General features: G+C 43.8%; 2 protein-coding genes across 3 annotated transcripts in view; one reads left to right on the forward strand and one right to left on the reverse strand.

Moving 5' to 3' along the window:
• Positions 1-541: 541 nt before the first annotated feature.
• LOC307077589 (sodium- and chloride-dependent GABA transporter ine) lies at positions 542-8,672 on the reverse strand (the record flags this gene model as incomplete). The annotated part of the gene is made up of 13 exons (XM_079739018.1): positions 542-685; positions 931-1,098; positions 1,390-1,490; positions 1,661-1,760; positions 2,362-2,502; positions 3,597-3,709; positions 4,130-4,254; positions 4,353-4,456; positions 5,075-5,209; positions 5,816-5,948; positions 6,712-6,922; positions 7,422-7,556; positions 8,531-8,672. The coding sequence occupies 13 exons, from the start codon at positions 8,670-8,672 to the stop codon at positions 542-544; spliced, it is 1,752 nt and encodes a 583-aa protein (XP_079595144.1).
• Positions 8,673-10,522: 1,850 nt separating this feature from the next.
• LOC307076460 (flotillin-2a) overlaps positions 10,523-13,980 on the forward strand; it is an 18,810-nt gene continuing 15,352 nt past the window's right edge. For both annotated transcript variants that reach the window (XM_079737474.1, XM_079737473.1), the window contains exons 1-2: positions 10,523-10,705; positions 13,330-13,405. In XM_079737474.1, the coding sequence (XP_079593600.1) occupies positions 10,657-10,705; positions 13,330-13,405 (125 nt within the window). In that variant the 5' untranslated portion in view covers positions 10,523-10,656. The remainder of the gene's footprint in view (positions 10,706-13,329; positions 13,406-13,980) is intronic.

Genomic DNA, 13,980 nt, shown 5'->3' on the forward strand with positions numbered 1-13,980 from the left:
TTGTATGGCCCACAAGAATGCAAGCAAGACCAAGTTACATAAAATAGAAAAGCCGGCTGGACATAATGCAGACTGGCTATTGGAATAAGAATCAATGGTTGGTTTTGTTTTGTTTTATTATGAGTGATGGTCTAGTGCAATGCAGGTGTGCATCGCTACAAAGCAAGATATATTCTAAATACAACACAAGTGTTATAACAAAACAGTGTTCACATATCAGTTCATTACCAAATAAATATCGCCATATTCCACATTCGCAATTGCTATGCTACAGCTGGTGTAATCTTCAAAACATCTAGCTAACGTGTCAGTCATCATACTGAAAAATGTACCCAATCTGCATATTATAAATTAAATTAAATGGCTTTATAGGACATCTTACACTTCTGGCAAACAGATTTTGACACTGTAGATAAATATTTAATGATGTCTGTCATTGACAACCCATTCTGGCATTACGAAAAACTCCAAACACAAAGTTCACCGCACGCTTCCCTGCAGGAGCCGTGACTGATTGATACTTATGAGGGATGGTTCAGTATCAGAGGCTTGTCTGAAATTGAAAGTTCTCTGTCTTGGTCTCACTGGTGATAGCCGGACTCCCTGGGTGTACCGCTTCTCCTCCTCCGAGGTCCAGCTCTGACTTCCTTTCAAGTCCGTAGGGTGTAATCGACTTGCGCAGTTTCTGTGGGCAGAGACGATCCAGGGGTATCAGAACTATTGTGGCGTTTCGCTTTGAACAGGAAAAAAGTGTGTGCTTGTGTGTGTACGTTTGTGTATGTGTGTATGTACGTATGTGTGTCTGGAGTGGGTGTGTTTGCTTTTGTGTGTACGTTTTGTGTGTGTACGTTTGTATGCGTGAGTGAGGGAGTTAGTGTGTGTGTGTGTGTATGTGTGTGTGTTTGTCTGCGTGTGTGTGTGTGTGTGTACCTCTATGATGGACCCTGGCAGGACCCATAAGGTGTGAACGGCTCCCAGGGGGATCCAGATGATGGACCCCAGGGCGATGACCCAACCGACCCCCTGGGCCCAGTCAGGGAAGACGTAGCCCTCGTAGCGGGCCGGTTTGAACTGGATGATGCTGAAGATGAGGATCACCTGTCATCGGCGAGAGACAGAGAGGTCTGGGGTCTGATTAAACGGCCATATCACCCTGAACACGCCCGATCTTGTCTGATCTGGGAAGCGAAGCAGGGTCGGGCCTGGTTCGTACTTGGATGGGACACCGCCTGGGAATATCAGGTGCTGCAAGTGGTGTCGGGTGGCGGCCAATAGGTAGCACTCTTCCCTCTGGCCCCTTCCCTCATCAATCCCGATTATTATTATTAAATATAGCTCAAGGCTTGTGAGTCCCATTGATTTGTGCGAAAAGACAGATTGCTGACTCACAGTGATGAGTACAGGGGCCACGATGAGCCAACAGAACTTGAAGTATATGTTTGCCCCTTTCCCTGTCATCTCCTCCAGACAGCCTGAGAGACGCTTCACTCCTGGGAAACACAGTTTGACCAGTTAGCCTAGCCGCACAATATATTTGATATACTTTTTTTTTTTTAAGATGACCCATAGCAAACGTTAGTGACCAGTATTCACATTATCGAGCAAATAATAAATCAAACACAAAAGAAAAAACAAGGTATTATTAAAGGGTTCGGCTCACCGTAAATCCAACAGGTGGCGATCACCTCGAAAAAGGCCAGAAACAGAATGGACACAATGGCGGTGTAGTGATCCATCAGCTGGAACACATAGATCCCCACCTGCACACAAGGGTGTGGTGCTTACTCACAAACAGTCACACAAGTTCAAATCACATTGATTTACTGCTAAATGAATGAATGCTGAGGCAGGATAGTGCAGTGTAGGGTTCTCGACCCACAGACAAAAGGTACTGAGTTGAATCCCGTACGTGTAGGCACTTTTGAGACATAATTGTCTAAAGGGCCCCTATTTTACCACAAGGGGTCAGTGTTGTTAGCATTTAAAAGTCGTTTCTAAATCTGCCCTGAGTGTGCCCTTTGACATAGTCAATATATAAGTGGGAGTGTCCATCTATGTATGATGGATAAATTAACCTGTTGGCACAGTTCACTGTGCAGGCGAGTAGACAGATCTAACCAGCATTAATTTATTATCTTAATAATTAACTTAATTCACTGTACCTCGCATTGAATAAAACTGTCTCTAAAATAACTAATCAGTGAAATAGAGGAAGGCAAGCATGTTGGGTGAACTATTGTGGGCTCGTTGGACCGGTAGTGTACAGTACCATTCTCACGATAAGATAAGAACTTAATGCTAAACTGGAAATGGGTTTTCGGTCAACTTGAAAGGTAACTTATTTTTTTCAAAGTTCCCCACCTGCATGACGTAGGGAATCCCGAGCAGAAAGGCCACGCTGCAGACGGCCAGGACGAACAGTTCCTTCCGCTTGAAGTAGCGGTTCAGCTGCTTGCCGTAGCTGTCCTTCAGGCTGGTCACCATCACTTCCACCATGCCGAACTGGAGGGCCACGGCAAAGACAACAACAACAACAATAAGGGAACAGACCGGAGATATTTATCGATGGTTTATTCCGGGAGTTCCGCATACCGTTTGCTGGCTGTTTATAAGTTATGAGTAATTTATTATTAACCTAAGACATCAGGGGTCTACAGAAACTATTTTACATAATGTAACACTGTGGTATGTCACCGTCACCCAACACTCACAACTTCACAGCCACTTTGTCACCAGGTTATATATCCTATTTATTTATACTTGTGCAGACACAAATGATCCAGTGCAATTATGTTTATACTTATAGCCTACTGTGCAATTATCCTGTGTTATTATATTTATAGCCTACTGGGCAACTATCATGTGAAATTCAATTCGAGTCCTGTGCAAGGTTAGGCTGTTTATAGTGTACAATCGTTTCTATATCTACATTTATCTTTATATTCTTTGCTATTTTTTTTTTTTTCTTTTACTCTGTTCCTCTACTTTTAGCTCTTGAGTTGCTGTATAAAGTGAATGTCCCCTGATGTGGCATTTATAAACTTCTAACTTTCAACGTTTAACCTATATAATCTTATCCTATATAAGGACAGTTAATGAATACCAAGACTCTTTTGCGGTCTTAAAACATAAAAGCATCAGGTGACTTTAAACGACATCCACACCACACTCATCAAAGTCATGTTTCAGCTATTGCCTAGTCATGGTTCTGTGTGCTTATTTTGGTTTGCTTAATTGAGTGTGTGTGTGTGTGTGTGTGTGTGTGTGTGTGTGTGTGTGTGTGTGTGTGTGTGTGTACGTTTGTGTGTATGTGTGAGTGTGCGTGCGTGTGTGCGCGTGTGCGTGCATGTGCTTGCATGTGTGAGTGTGCGTGCGTGTGTGTCTGCGTGTGTATGTGTGTGTGTGTGTGCGCGTGTGCGTGCGTGTGTGTGTGCGCGTGTACGTGCGTGTGGATGTGTGAGTGTGCGTGCGTGTGTGTCTGTGTGTGTATGTGTGTGTCTGCGTGCGTGTGTGTGTGTCTGCGTGCGTGTGTGGATGTGTGAGTGTGTATGTGTGTGTGTCTGCGTGCGTGTGTGTGTGTGTGTGTGTGCGCCGACCTCGCTGTCCAGCCCTAAGCAGAGCAGCATGAAGAAGAACATCACAGCCCAGAGGGGCGCCAGTGGCATGGTGGCAAACGCTTGTGGGTACACGACAAACACCAATCCTGGGCCTGTGCAACGCACCGCAGCGAGCCACCCGTGGAATAACAGAGGAAAATGGCCGATCAGTGTGACATACATTTCCACTGCAGACACAAGTTGTCAAAGAACCTCAGAGGGGACGCACAAGACACCTTCAGGAGTTCTTAAAGGTTCAAGGCTACTTCCTTCCTACTGATCTACTGACTACCACGAGGGAAAAGTAATTCAAAGCGTTTTATCGTACTGTTTGATCTGAGTTGAAGGTTGTAGTCAGTATATTGTTATTGCCTTTTAATGTGAGCCCCTTCAAAGTGAACTTTGTGACGCTGTTGGACGTAAGTTAATCTTACAACTGTTACAACTCTAAATAAACTCTAAATAAAATGGAGGAAGAAGAAAAGCTGCTTACACAAACAGTAAAAATGTGATATAGCTGTGTTAAGTGTTACCGTCTACTGCCAGGTCCCTGATGTGGATGCCCTGGAGATGAGACATGTACCCGAAGGCCGAGAAGATGACGAACCCGGCCAGGAGACTGGTAAGAGAGTTGACGATGGCGATGGTCAGAGTGTCTCTGTGGGGAGGAGGTGAGCAGCCCAGTTAGGATCAGTTCATCACACCACAGGCCGTACACTGAAGATCCTCCTGGTTCTTCTCCTTCCCAAGGCTTACTTCAACACGTTGTTGTTGAAGGAGTTGTAGCTGGACATGGACATGAGCGACCCGAACCCTATCCCGATGGAGTTGAAGATCTGCGCCGCGGCATTCACCCACACCTGGAAGTCAGTGGAGATACAACCCTGTCATGGTCTGTCGGTTTCCTTGTCTTGTTTTGGTGCGTTTCCTGTTTTACTTTGGTATCCCTGTCTTGTTTCTCCCCATGTCCGGTCAAGTTTCCCTCCTGTGTGATTACTTCTCCCTCCCATAATGTGTTTCAGCTGTTACTCATTGCGTGCCCTGTGTTTGGTATTTAAGCCCTTGTCTTTCCTTTGTTACTGGTCGGATCATTGTAGTGTGTGGTGAGTTGTGTCCTGTGTGTTCCTGGTGTTCCCCGTGTTCCCCGTGTTACCTGCGTCGCCTGGGTTCTCGGTCTTCCTTGCCTTTTGATTTAATAAATTATCCTTTACCTGAACTGTCTGCTATTGGGTCCTACCTGCCTGCCTGCCACCCGCTAACCGTGACACAACCCAATGCAATACAATAACACACAACACGCCTGGAAGTCAGTGGCGACACAACACAATGTTAAACAATACCACACAACACAGCTGGAACCCACTGGAGTCACAACACAACACAACAAAACACAACACAACGCCACCGAACACACTGGAACCCAGTGAAGATACAACACAACAGAATGCACAGGAGCTGGTCACTGGGATCTCTCTTACCTCCATGGAGAGCAGCTTCTCCCACTCTGGGATGATGAAGAACTTTATTCCTTCCAGGGCTCCGGGCAGCTGGACGTTATTGATCAGCAGAGCCAGCAGGATCACGTACGGGAAGAGGGCTGTGAAGTACACCACCTACACACCAATATCAATACAGACACAGACACACACATCAAACATACACACCACGGGCACACACATGCAACACACACAAACACACACACACACACACACACACACACACATGTTAATCCCAAAGTTATTTTAGAATATCCATTACCTAAACAAAGCATCCTACTCCCCACCACCATCTGTGTGTATGTCTGTATGTCTGTCCGTCTGTCTGTCTGTCTGTCTGTCTGTCTGTCTGTCTGCCTTTCTGTCCGTCTGTCTGTCTGTCTGCCTGTCTGTCTGTCTGTCTCTCTGTCTCTCTCCCTCTCTCTCTCTCTCTCTCTCTCTCTCTCTCTCTCTCTCTCTCTCTCTAACTGTCTCTCTCTCTCTCTGTCTCTCTCTGTCTAACTGTCCCTCTCTCTCTGTCTCTCTCTCTCCCTCTCTCCCTCTCTCTCTCTCTCTCTCTCTCTCTCTATCTCCCTCTCTTTCTCCCTCTCTCTCTCCCTCTCTCTCTCTCTCTCTCTCTCTCTCTCTCTCTCTCTCTCTCTCTCTCTCTCTCCCTCTCTCTCTCCCTCTCTCTCTCTCTCTCTCTCTCTCTCTCTCTCTCTCCCTTGCTCTCTCGCCCCTCACCTTGCCGGTAGACTTGACCCCCTTGAAGATGCAGAGGTAGATCATGGTCCAGGCCAGCAGTAGGATCAGCAGCAGCTCCCAGCGCAGAGTCCCAGTGTCCTCCAGGCCGCTGGTGCGCTGCAGCATCTTCAAACTGGGACCCCACAGAGAAGGAAGCGTTTCAACCGGGCAGGGCCGTTGGGACGTAATTGCCATCGCTGCTCTTGCAATTCTACACCCAAACCATTGTGGCTTCAGCCAATCAATGAGGGGGTCAATGGGAATCTGAATTGTTGCACAAAAGCTACAATTAACACATTTTGAGACTGATCTAGGGATCAAATCAGGGCGATCAGACAGGGCCCCCCTAATGGCCTTGGGGGCCCTCAGCTGTCACCTATAATTAACTTATTTTAGAAATTACCCTGAAAGGGGGATACAATGAAACAACTATTGGACGTAGGTATGTGTTTGTGTTGTCACCCTGAGATAATGACCCCTCACCTGGCCTTGTGGATAACCCTATCTTGCAGGAAGGTAAAACAATAAGCATGTTGGCTCATGGCCAAAATTAAGAACGAAATCGATTCAATGGCTTTTCTCTATCTAGGTAGTAGTGCACGAAACAGACTCACACGGTCGCACACACAGACACACACATACACACACGCACACAGACACACATACACACATACACACACAGACATGCACACACAGACACACACACACACGCACACACACACACACACACACAGACACATACACACACACACGCACACACACACAGACACACACGTTCACACACGCACACACACACAGACACACACAAACACACACACAGACACACACACAGACACACACACACACATACACAGACACACAGACGAACACACACACACACACGACATAGGCCCTACTTGAAGAACTCCTGGCTGGCTGTGGAGGTGTGTTCGCCGCTGCTGTTCGTGGGGCTGCTGGAGCAGTTCTGCGTGTTCCAGGTGTTATTGCAGTCCTGCCAGGGCAGCGTGGTACGGAAGGAGCTGAACATGTAGTACAGGGCCCAGGTGATCACCACGTTGTAGTACGTGCACATGATGAAAGAGATGGCCACGGACGCCAAGCCAACCCCTGGGAGAGCAAGTTTCAAGTATTTGTTTGTCAGATACACATTTGTGAGTGGACAACTAGCAGATGCAATCATCGCACGGCGCATCCTTATTTTGAATTACCATTATGTTTTTTAATAATGATAATAATAATAGTAGGACATTGGATTTCTAAGGTGCTTTTCGTACAACCCAGAGACACTTATAAAAAACACAATATCTATCTACGTGTGTGTGTGTGTGTGTGTGTGTGTGTGTGTGTGTGTGTATGTGTGTGTGGGTGTGTGTGTGAGTGTGTGGGTGTGTGTGAGTGATTGTGTGTGTGTGTGTGTGGGTGGGTGTGTCTGTGTTTTTTTGTGCGTGTGTTGCTATCAATGGGCTTATGTCACTACTTTCGCTTAAATTGATCTTCGGTTAAATAATTAACAATGCAGAAGATTGTAAACAAGTCCATGCAGATGGATTAACCACATAGGCTGTGGTTAACTAGGAGCGGGTTGGCTGCTTGTGTGTCGTGCTACCTTTCAAGAGTGGGCAGACATTTTTTAGGACTTGGACCGGCCCTCTCCTCATGTACTGGCCCAGCAGCAGCTCCATGTAAAGAAGAGGGATTCCCAGAACCACCAGCATGAAAACGTACGGCACCAGAAAGGCCCCTATAGTGCACAAGCAACCACAGTGACTCATTAAAACAGGGTGCAGACATAACAGTACTGCAACCATAGGTCGTGGCATGTTGTAATGTGCCACGAAGGATTCAGCTTTCTTTCAGTTGTATTGTTTTACAACAAACTTTAACTACCGGCCTGTGTAATGAGTTGATAGTATGCTACAATCTTAAATCTGCTCGTGAGATAGAGGATGTCAACGTGACTGTTTTGTAGTCCTTGGCCAACAGTAAATGTGTTGTGGTGTGGTTGTGCTATCTGTAAATATGTTATCTGCATCCCAAATTCACATTTTGCATCGTTAAAACGTCTCTTGAAAATGATCCAATGGAAATACATACATCTATATACATACACATACATACATAGATTCATACATACATTCACACCTACATTCATACATACACATACATACATACATACATACATACACAAACATGCATATACATACAAACATATACATACATTCATACATACATACATACATAGAGGCATACATACATACATACATACATACATACATACATACATACATACATACATACATACATACACAAACATGCATATATACATACAAACATATACATACATTCATACATACATACATACATACATACATACATACATACATACATACATACATACATACATAGAGGCATACATACATACAAACATACATACATACATACATACATACATACATACATACATACATACATACATACATACATACATACATACAGGCATACGCACAGACATACATACATGAATACATATACATACATACATTCATACATACATACAAATACCGGTGCATACATTCATACATACATACAGGCATACATACCACACACACACACACACACACACACACACCCACATACACAATGTCTTGTATTTATTACAAGTTATGACCAACAAAAAACCAAACAAAAAAAAAAGACAACATCAGACGCACTCACCGCCTCCGCTCCTGTAACAGAGATAGGGGAACCGCCACACGTTGCCCAGACCGACTGCCATGCCGATTCCGGCCAGCGTGAACTCTATCTGCCGGCTCCATGTTGGCCTGTGTGGATCGTGCAGCTTCATGTCTGCCTCCATGTGTCTTCTGTGACTTGCATGCGCACCCAAAGGCTCACTATCTGTAATGATTATCCCCACCAGGAAGTGATCTGCTGCCTAGAGCCTCACTCACTAACCCAATGCATGTAGAAGAAGAGGCAAGATTATAAAAGATGTTATAAAAGCAACAATTTACTTGTAAATTGTTGTATAATATTCAGGGAAGGCCAAAGGTGGAAGGGCCTAATCACTTCGCCGACACGCCTAATCCACTAATAGGCCGACCATATAACAATAATCCATTCATTAAATTCATACAATTTAAATAATTAGAGATATGAATACTATTATTAAGTAATTAATACTACATTTACATTTACATTTAGGGCATTTAGCAGACGCTTTTATCCAAAGCGACTTACAATAAGTGCATTTGTTACAATAAGTACATTTGTCATAAGAAGTGAAACAATATATCGCTGTCGGTACAGTAAAGACGTTCATAGAACCAAGTGCAAGTATTACAATCGCTAGGCTAACCCATTCCCCGTGTAAAGCAAAGATAGCAGCTACTGTAGATGCTACATAATTAAGTACCTTGAATAAGTACAATGTACAAGTGCCAGGACGTACAACATTCAATAGTGGCTGTGCATTGGTTTCTATACAGAGTCGAGGTGAACTCTGAACAGGTGAGTTTTAAGTCTTTTGCACAATACTAATATTAACTCAAAAGTTCAGCAGTGTGGAAAAACGTATATCACATTTATGTATCTGCAAATTGATTTAACTTTTGTTGGTGAATATGAATCGATAAGAGGATTTGAATACTTTAGAGTAAACATAATAAAAACATATTTCAATAGATTATTTTTTACATTTCATAACCTCCTAAAACATGTGTTAGGCCACTGAGAGCCACAGGAAGGTGCTGTCGGCAAAATCAATCATACGAGGAAGTCAATGATGATGAAGAGCAACGTCCACCTCTCCCTGACCTTGAACCTCCTCCGTTGGTGACCGCAAGAAAACGATAGTGTTTGCACGAGGCAAGGCCTCGGAATGGTTTGTCCCTGTTGTGAAAACCAATCATCGCTATCTCAAAACAGCCACCCTGGTAATAAACATCCCCCTTTTTGGTGGTCTGTCCAGGGAAATGTACCCGTTGCGTTTTTTATCAAGTATTGTCCGTGTCCGAGCAGACTAATGTTCATGTTTTATGGTTTATTCTACCAAATTACAGGGTCGCGTGAGTTTATGGGTATTGAAATAAATGTGAGTAACAGTTATACTTTATTTAACTTTATTATTCAGTAATAATAACGATATGTGTATTTTTTTATGTAACTGATAAAGAGATCGGTGCGCTTTTTTTGAACCTGAGGACCTGATGCCCAAAATGTCTGTGCCAGGCGTTGGCAGAAACCCACATCGGAAAATTACCTAATTGCAATGACGTGCCTCTGCACTGTGTTCCAATTACAATCCGTGTTAAAAAGGCTTCAACCATTTATATCATTGGCTCAGTTTATTCATAACCATCAGAACGTGTTGCTCTGATGTAGGCTACTGCTGGTAACACGTTTGTCATTATACATTGCTAATTGTACTGCAGCATATCACATTGGTGTGTATAATATAATCAGCATGGAGAGGTGAGCATTCTGTTTAAAGGAGACACATTGACTGTGAGATACTTAACGTTGTTATTGTAAAAAAAAAAAAACATGCTACGACCTTAGCCCCTATACATGTGTGGATGTATAGGGGCTCCACTGGCCACGCCCCCTGCGGCCGTGGGGAGGGGGAAGGGGAAAGGTCCTCCATCACGAGCTACTCCATTTTGAGAAGAATAGGATTGCATTGATAAAGGCGGGGCAGGGGGCGGATGGTGCAAGGACTGTTTGTTGAAAGGAAGAAAAAAACAACAAGCGATCCTGTCCGAAAACATATCGTTCTGTAATCGTCATTTTTAGTTTATTTGTCCTTTTTAAAAGCAGAAGCGGCCCATTCACAAATAAATATGGGAAACTGCCACACCGTGGGACCCAATGAAGCCCTGGTCGTTTCAGGTACGTTGGATTCAATTAATGTCCTGGTCAAATCTTGGTTGAATCGCTTCGCCTAGCCTCAGAGTTCCCAGACATTTGCATATAAAAATAGCCGCACAGAACGCGCCTATCCCGGAGGAACTGGAATAACAACAACGGGCGTTGACTCGGTCCTCTGCGAGAGGATCTGCTAATAACGCTACAAACTTGATTCAATTCCTAGCGATTACTGCGAAAATACCAATGACTGTTATAAAGTAAGCACTACTAGACTACCATTTAGATCGAAAAAAACGAGGTGAGCAGACCGCCCTGTTGTGTAGATGAGTTGGTAGTGGCACATCGATTCATTCCCCCTTGTTCCTGTGGTGTGTTCTCTCCCGATTTTCCACATTTCTCTCTGAATTGTGCGACTAGATGGCACGCTTATTCGATTGTTTTTTAATATACTTCCAAAGCTACCGTGGCCCTGTTGCAAACGACACACATTCTTTGAAATCTGGTGCATCCCAATATAGCCCAAGCACAAAATACAGCTGTTAAATATTGTCTTTAAACGACAGTATGTTGTGTTTTAACGTAGCTGTACATATCGTTGCATGTAAAAGCAGGTTGAATCCTGGTGGAAACCTTTTTATTTCGTTGGTCTTCTGCAATCTCCATCGCCTTTACAGACTTGGCCTTGGTATTTGAGTAATGCCTTTGAGGCTAGGGAAGGAGGCCCCCTGCAATCACTTATTTTGCCCTGATCCTCACACGCATCCTAGGACGTCGGTGGACCAATGCTATTACACCGTTTCAGACATGCCAAAATACCCCCCGTTTGGGCTAGTTCTAATTGTATAAATAGGTAATAAAAAAAAAAATCAAGTCCTTCAGGGAAATGTGACTGTATTTAGGCTGTACCAAGATTTCCAACCGCAAATGCTCTTTACGAGAGGACTGATTCAGGACCAGCCCCCTTTTCCTGTCTCTATCACCTCACGCATGGCAGCTGGGAATGTCACACACACACGCACACACACACAGAAACTCTCAAAAGGCTTAACTCATTATTCCCAGCATAGGCAAGATATAGTGTTGTGGTTCATGTTTCACTATCTGCTGGAAGGCTGTCAATTCTGGTGCCCATCTATCTGTGAACAGGATCGGTATTGTTTGTCAAAGACATGTATGTTGTCGCTCCTCCCTAAAGAACTAAATTGTGAGGCACACTATTTTTGCGTCTTGCAGATTTGAAACCGCTTGTGGCTTTTGAAATATTTGAAAACACAATTAAATTGTTTATTTTTTTCTGCTAGAGTTGCTGCTCCCGTGACCCGACCCTGGATAAGCGCTAGTGAAGATGAGGATGAGGAATTAGGTTGTTTCAGTTGATTGAGAGAATGGCTGCTGAACTGCGTTTGAAACATGGTTCCTGTTAACAGACTGGGATTCCTTGTTTGTCGTTTATATACGATAAGAGAGTTGATGTCTCACGCCTGTCCTATATTTATCCTCTTCACATCTACTTTAAATGGCTGCATGTGTATTGCATCATGAAGATAACAGTGATTCAATGGCATTAATTTTGACCCTTTGGAAGTTAAAGCTGAATTTAAATTAAATGAATTAATCATGGTTTGAAGTTCAACAATTGTATTGAAACAAAATTTTGGGTGCTAGATTTTGCCATTGGGCTTATGGGATGATTTTCATGCAAATGGTTTGGAACGAAAGACCATGAACCAATTTGGAACAATGCTAAGTCATCATGATGGTTCATCTTATTTGTGAATGTATGAATTGTAGCTTCCCATGGGCTCTAGCAGACCTTTCAAGATTAAGCTAAATGCCAACTCTAACTTAAGCTTTAACTTTGAAGCTTCCTAGATATGATGCATATTTGATTAAGTCATGAAGGATATTCGTTGCTTAGAATCCAATTATAACAAAGAGCACATATAATCCTTGTGTGTTTGTTGTTTGTTGATTACTTATCCCTTCCAAAATGCCATGGACACAGGTTGCCCTGGCTGGATAGCTGTAACACAAATCCACTACAGAGACGACAATTATGGAGCTTTTTGTCTTTTCATTTTGAACAGGAAATCCAGGGCTAATAACAGCCAGCTAGTCATGTACAGTATACACCAAAGCATCATTCCCCAGAGTAGAGCCCTCTTTCTTAATATCTCACTTTGGTCTGTCTTGAAATTACACTTATGCTGTCAGAAACAGAGCAGAGGAAAAATACAGACAATGTCTCCTGATCATGCTAAAAGGAGGCAGAAGGCAGACTCCACTTTCCTCTTGTGGCGGAGACGTTGGGGGAAGGATATGAATGGTTTTAGCGGTGCAAACCAAATCAGATCCGGATATAATACTGCTTATGCCAATTTCTCAACGGCACATATCAAAAGCTCATACATATTAAGCCCGGGCGTGCCCACTGCGATTCGAAACCCCTAACCCTGTCAGGGTTAATGTTTTGCACTGCCAAATGGAGCTGGACATTGACAGTCCGTCCAGAGTGAAAACACGTAATCAGAACACAATGAAATCCTACCGAGCGCCGTTGGACTGTGTTTGTTTGTGAGGGGCGGGGACGGGGTGGCGGTGATGAAGTGTGTGGTGCTCAGGCGGTCTTCTTTGACCCCCTACAGGTGGCTGCGGCGACACCAAGACCTATGTGGTGGGGGGTTGGTCCTGGGCCTGGTGGCTCATCTCGGATATCCAGAGGTAAGGCGTCATCATTTCACCCCCCCCCCCCCCCCCCTTCCTCCTTTCCCCCCCCCCCCCCTCGTATAGATAATGCTACGATGCCATGTTCACCCGTCACGTTAACATGTCAGTCTATCGGACGTTAGAAAAGAGAAATATGTACGTACATTCTCGAATAGTGGCAGCATGATTCTTGTACTTCGAAAGTGGTTAACAGCACTAAGCACTGTAATGCTTTGCTTTTGCCTTCAATGTTTCCAGCTAATGTTTACATACCAAATATACACAGCAGCAGGTTACTTGTAAGACAGGTTAGAAAGAGCGGAATTATTTATACAACATACTCACTGTCTATATCCTCAGCTATTAGCACATTAGCATATAACCCGTATCAGTGTCCGGCCTGAGAATTAGACATGTTATTTTTATCGTGTTGTTCTTGTTTAAATGAGGAATACAGCTGAATCTCTCTCTCTGAACGTAGGGAGCAGTGGATTCGTCTCAGTTTGTTATCGTTTAAGTGTATTGGAAACTCTGTATTGTTAATGATTTAGGTTATGTTAATAATTACATCATTTCTAGATAAGTTTCAA

The sequence above is a fragment of the Pollachius pollachius genome (assembly GCF_949987615.1).
Source record: "Pollachius pollachius genome assembly, chromosome: 6".
NCBI lineage: Eukaryota > Metazoa > Chordata > Actinopteri > Gadiformes > Gadidae > Pollachius > Pollachius pollachius.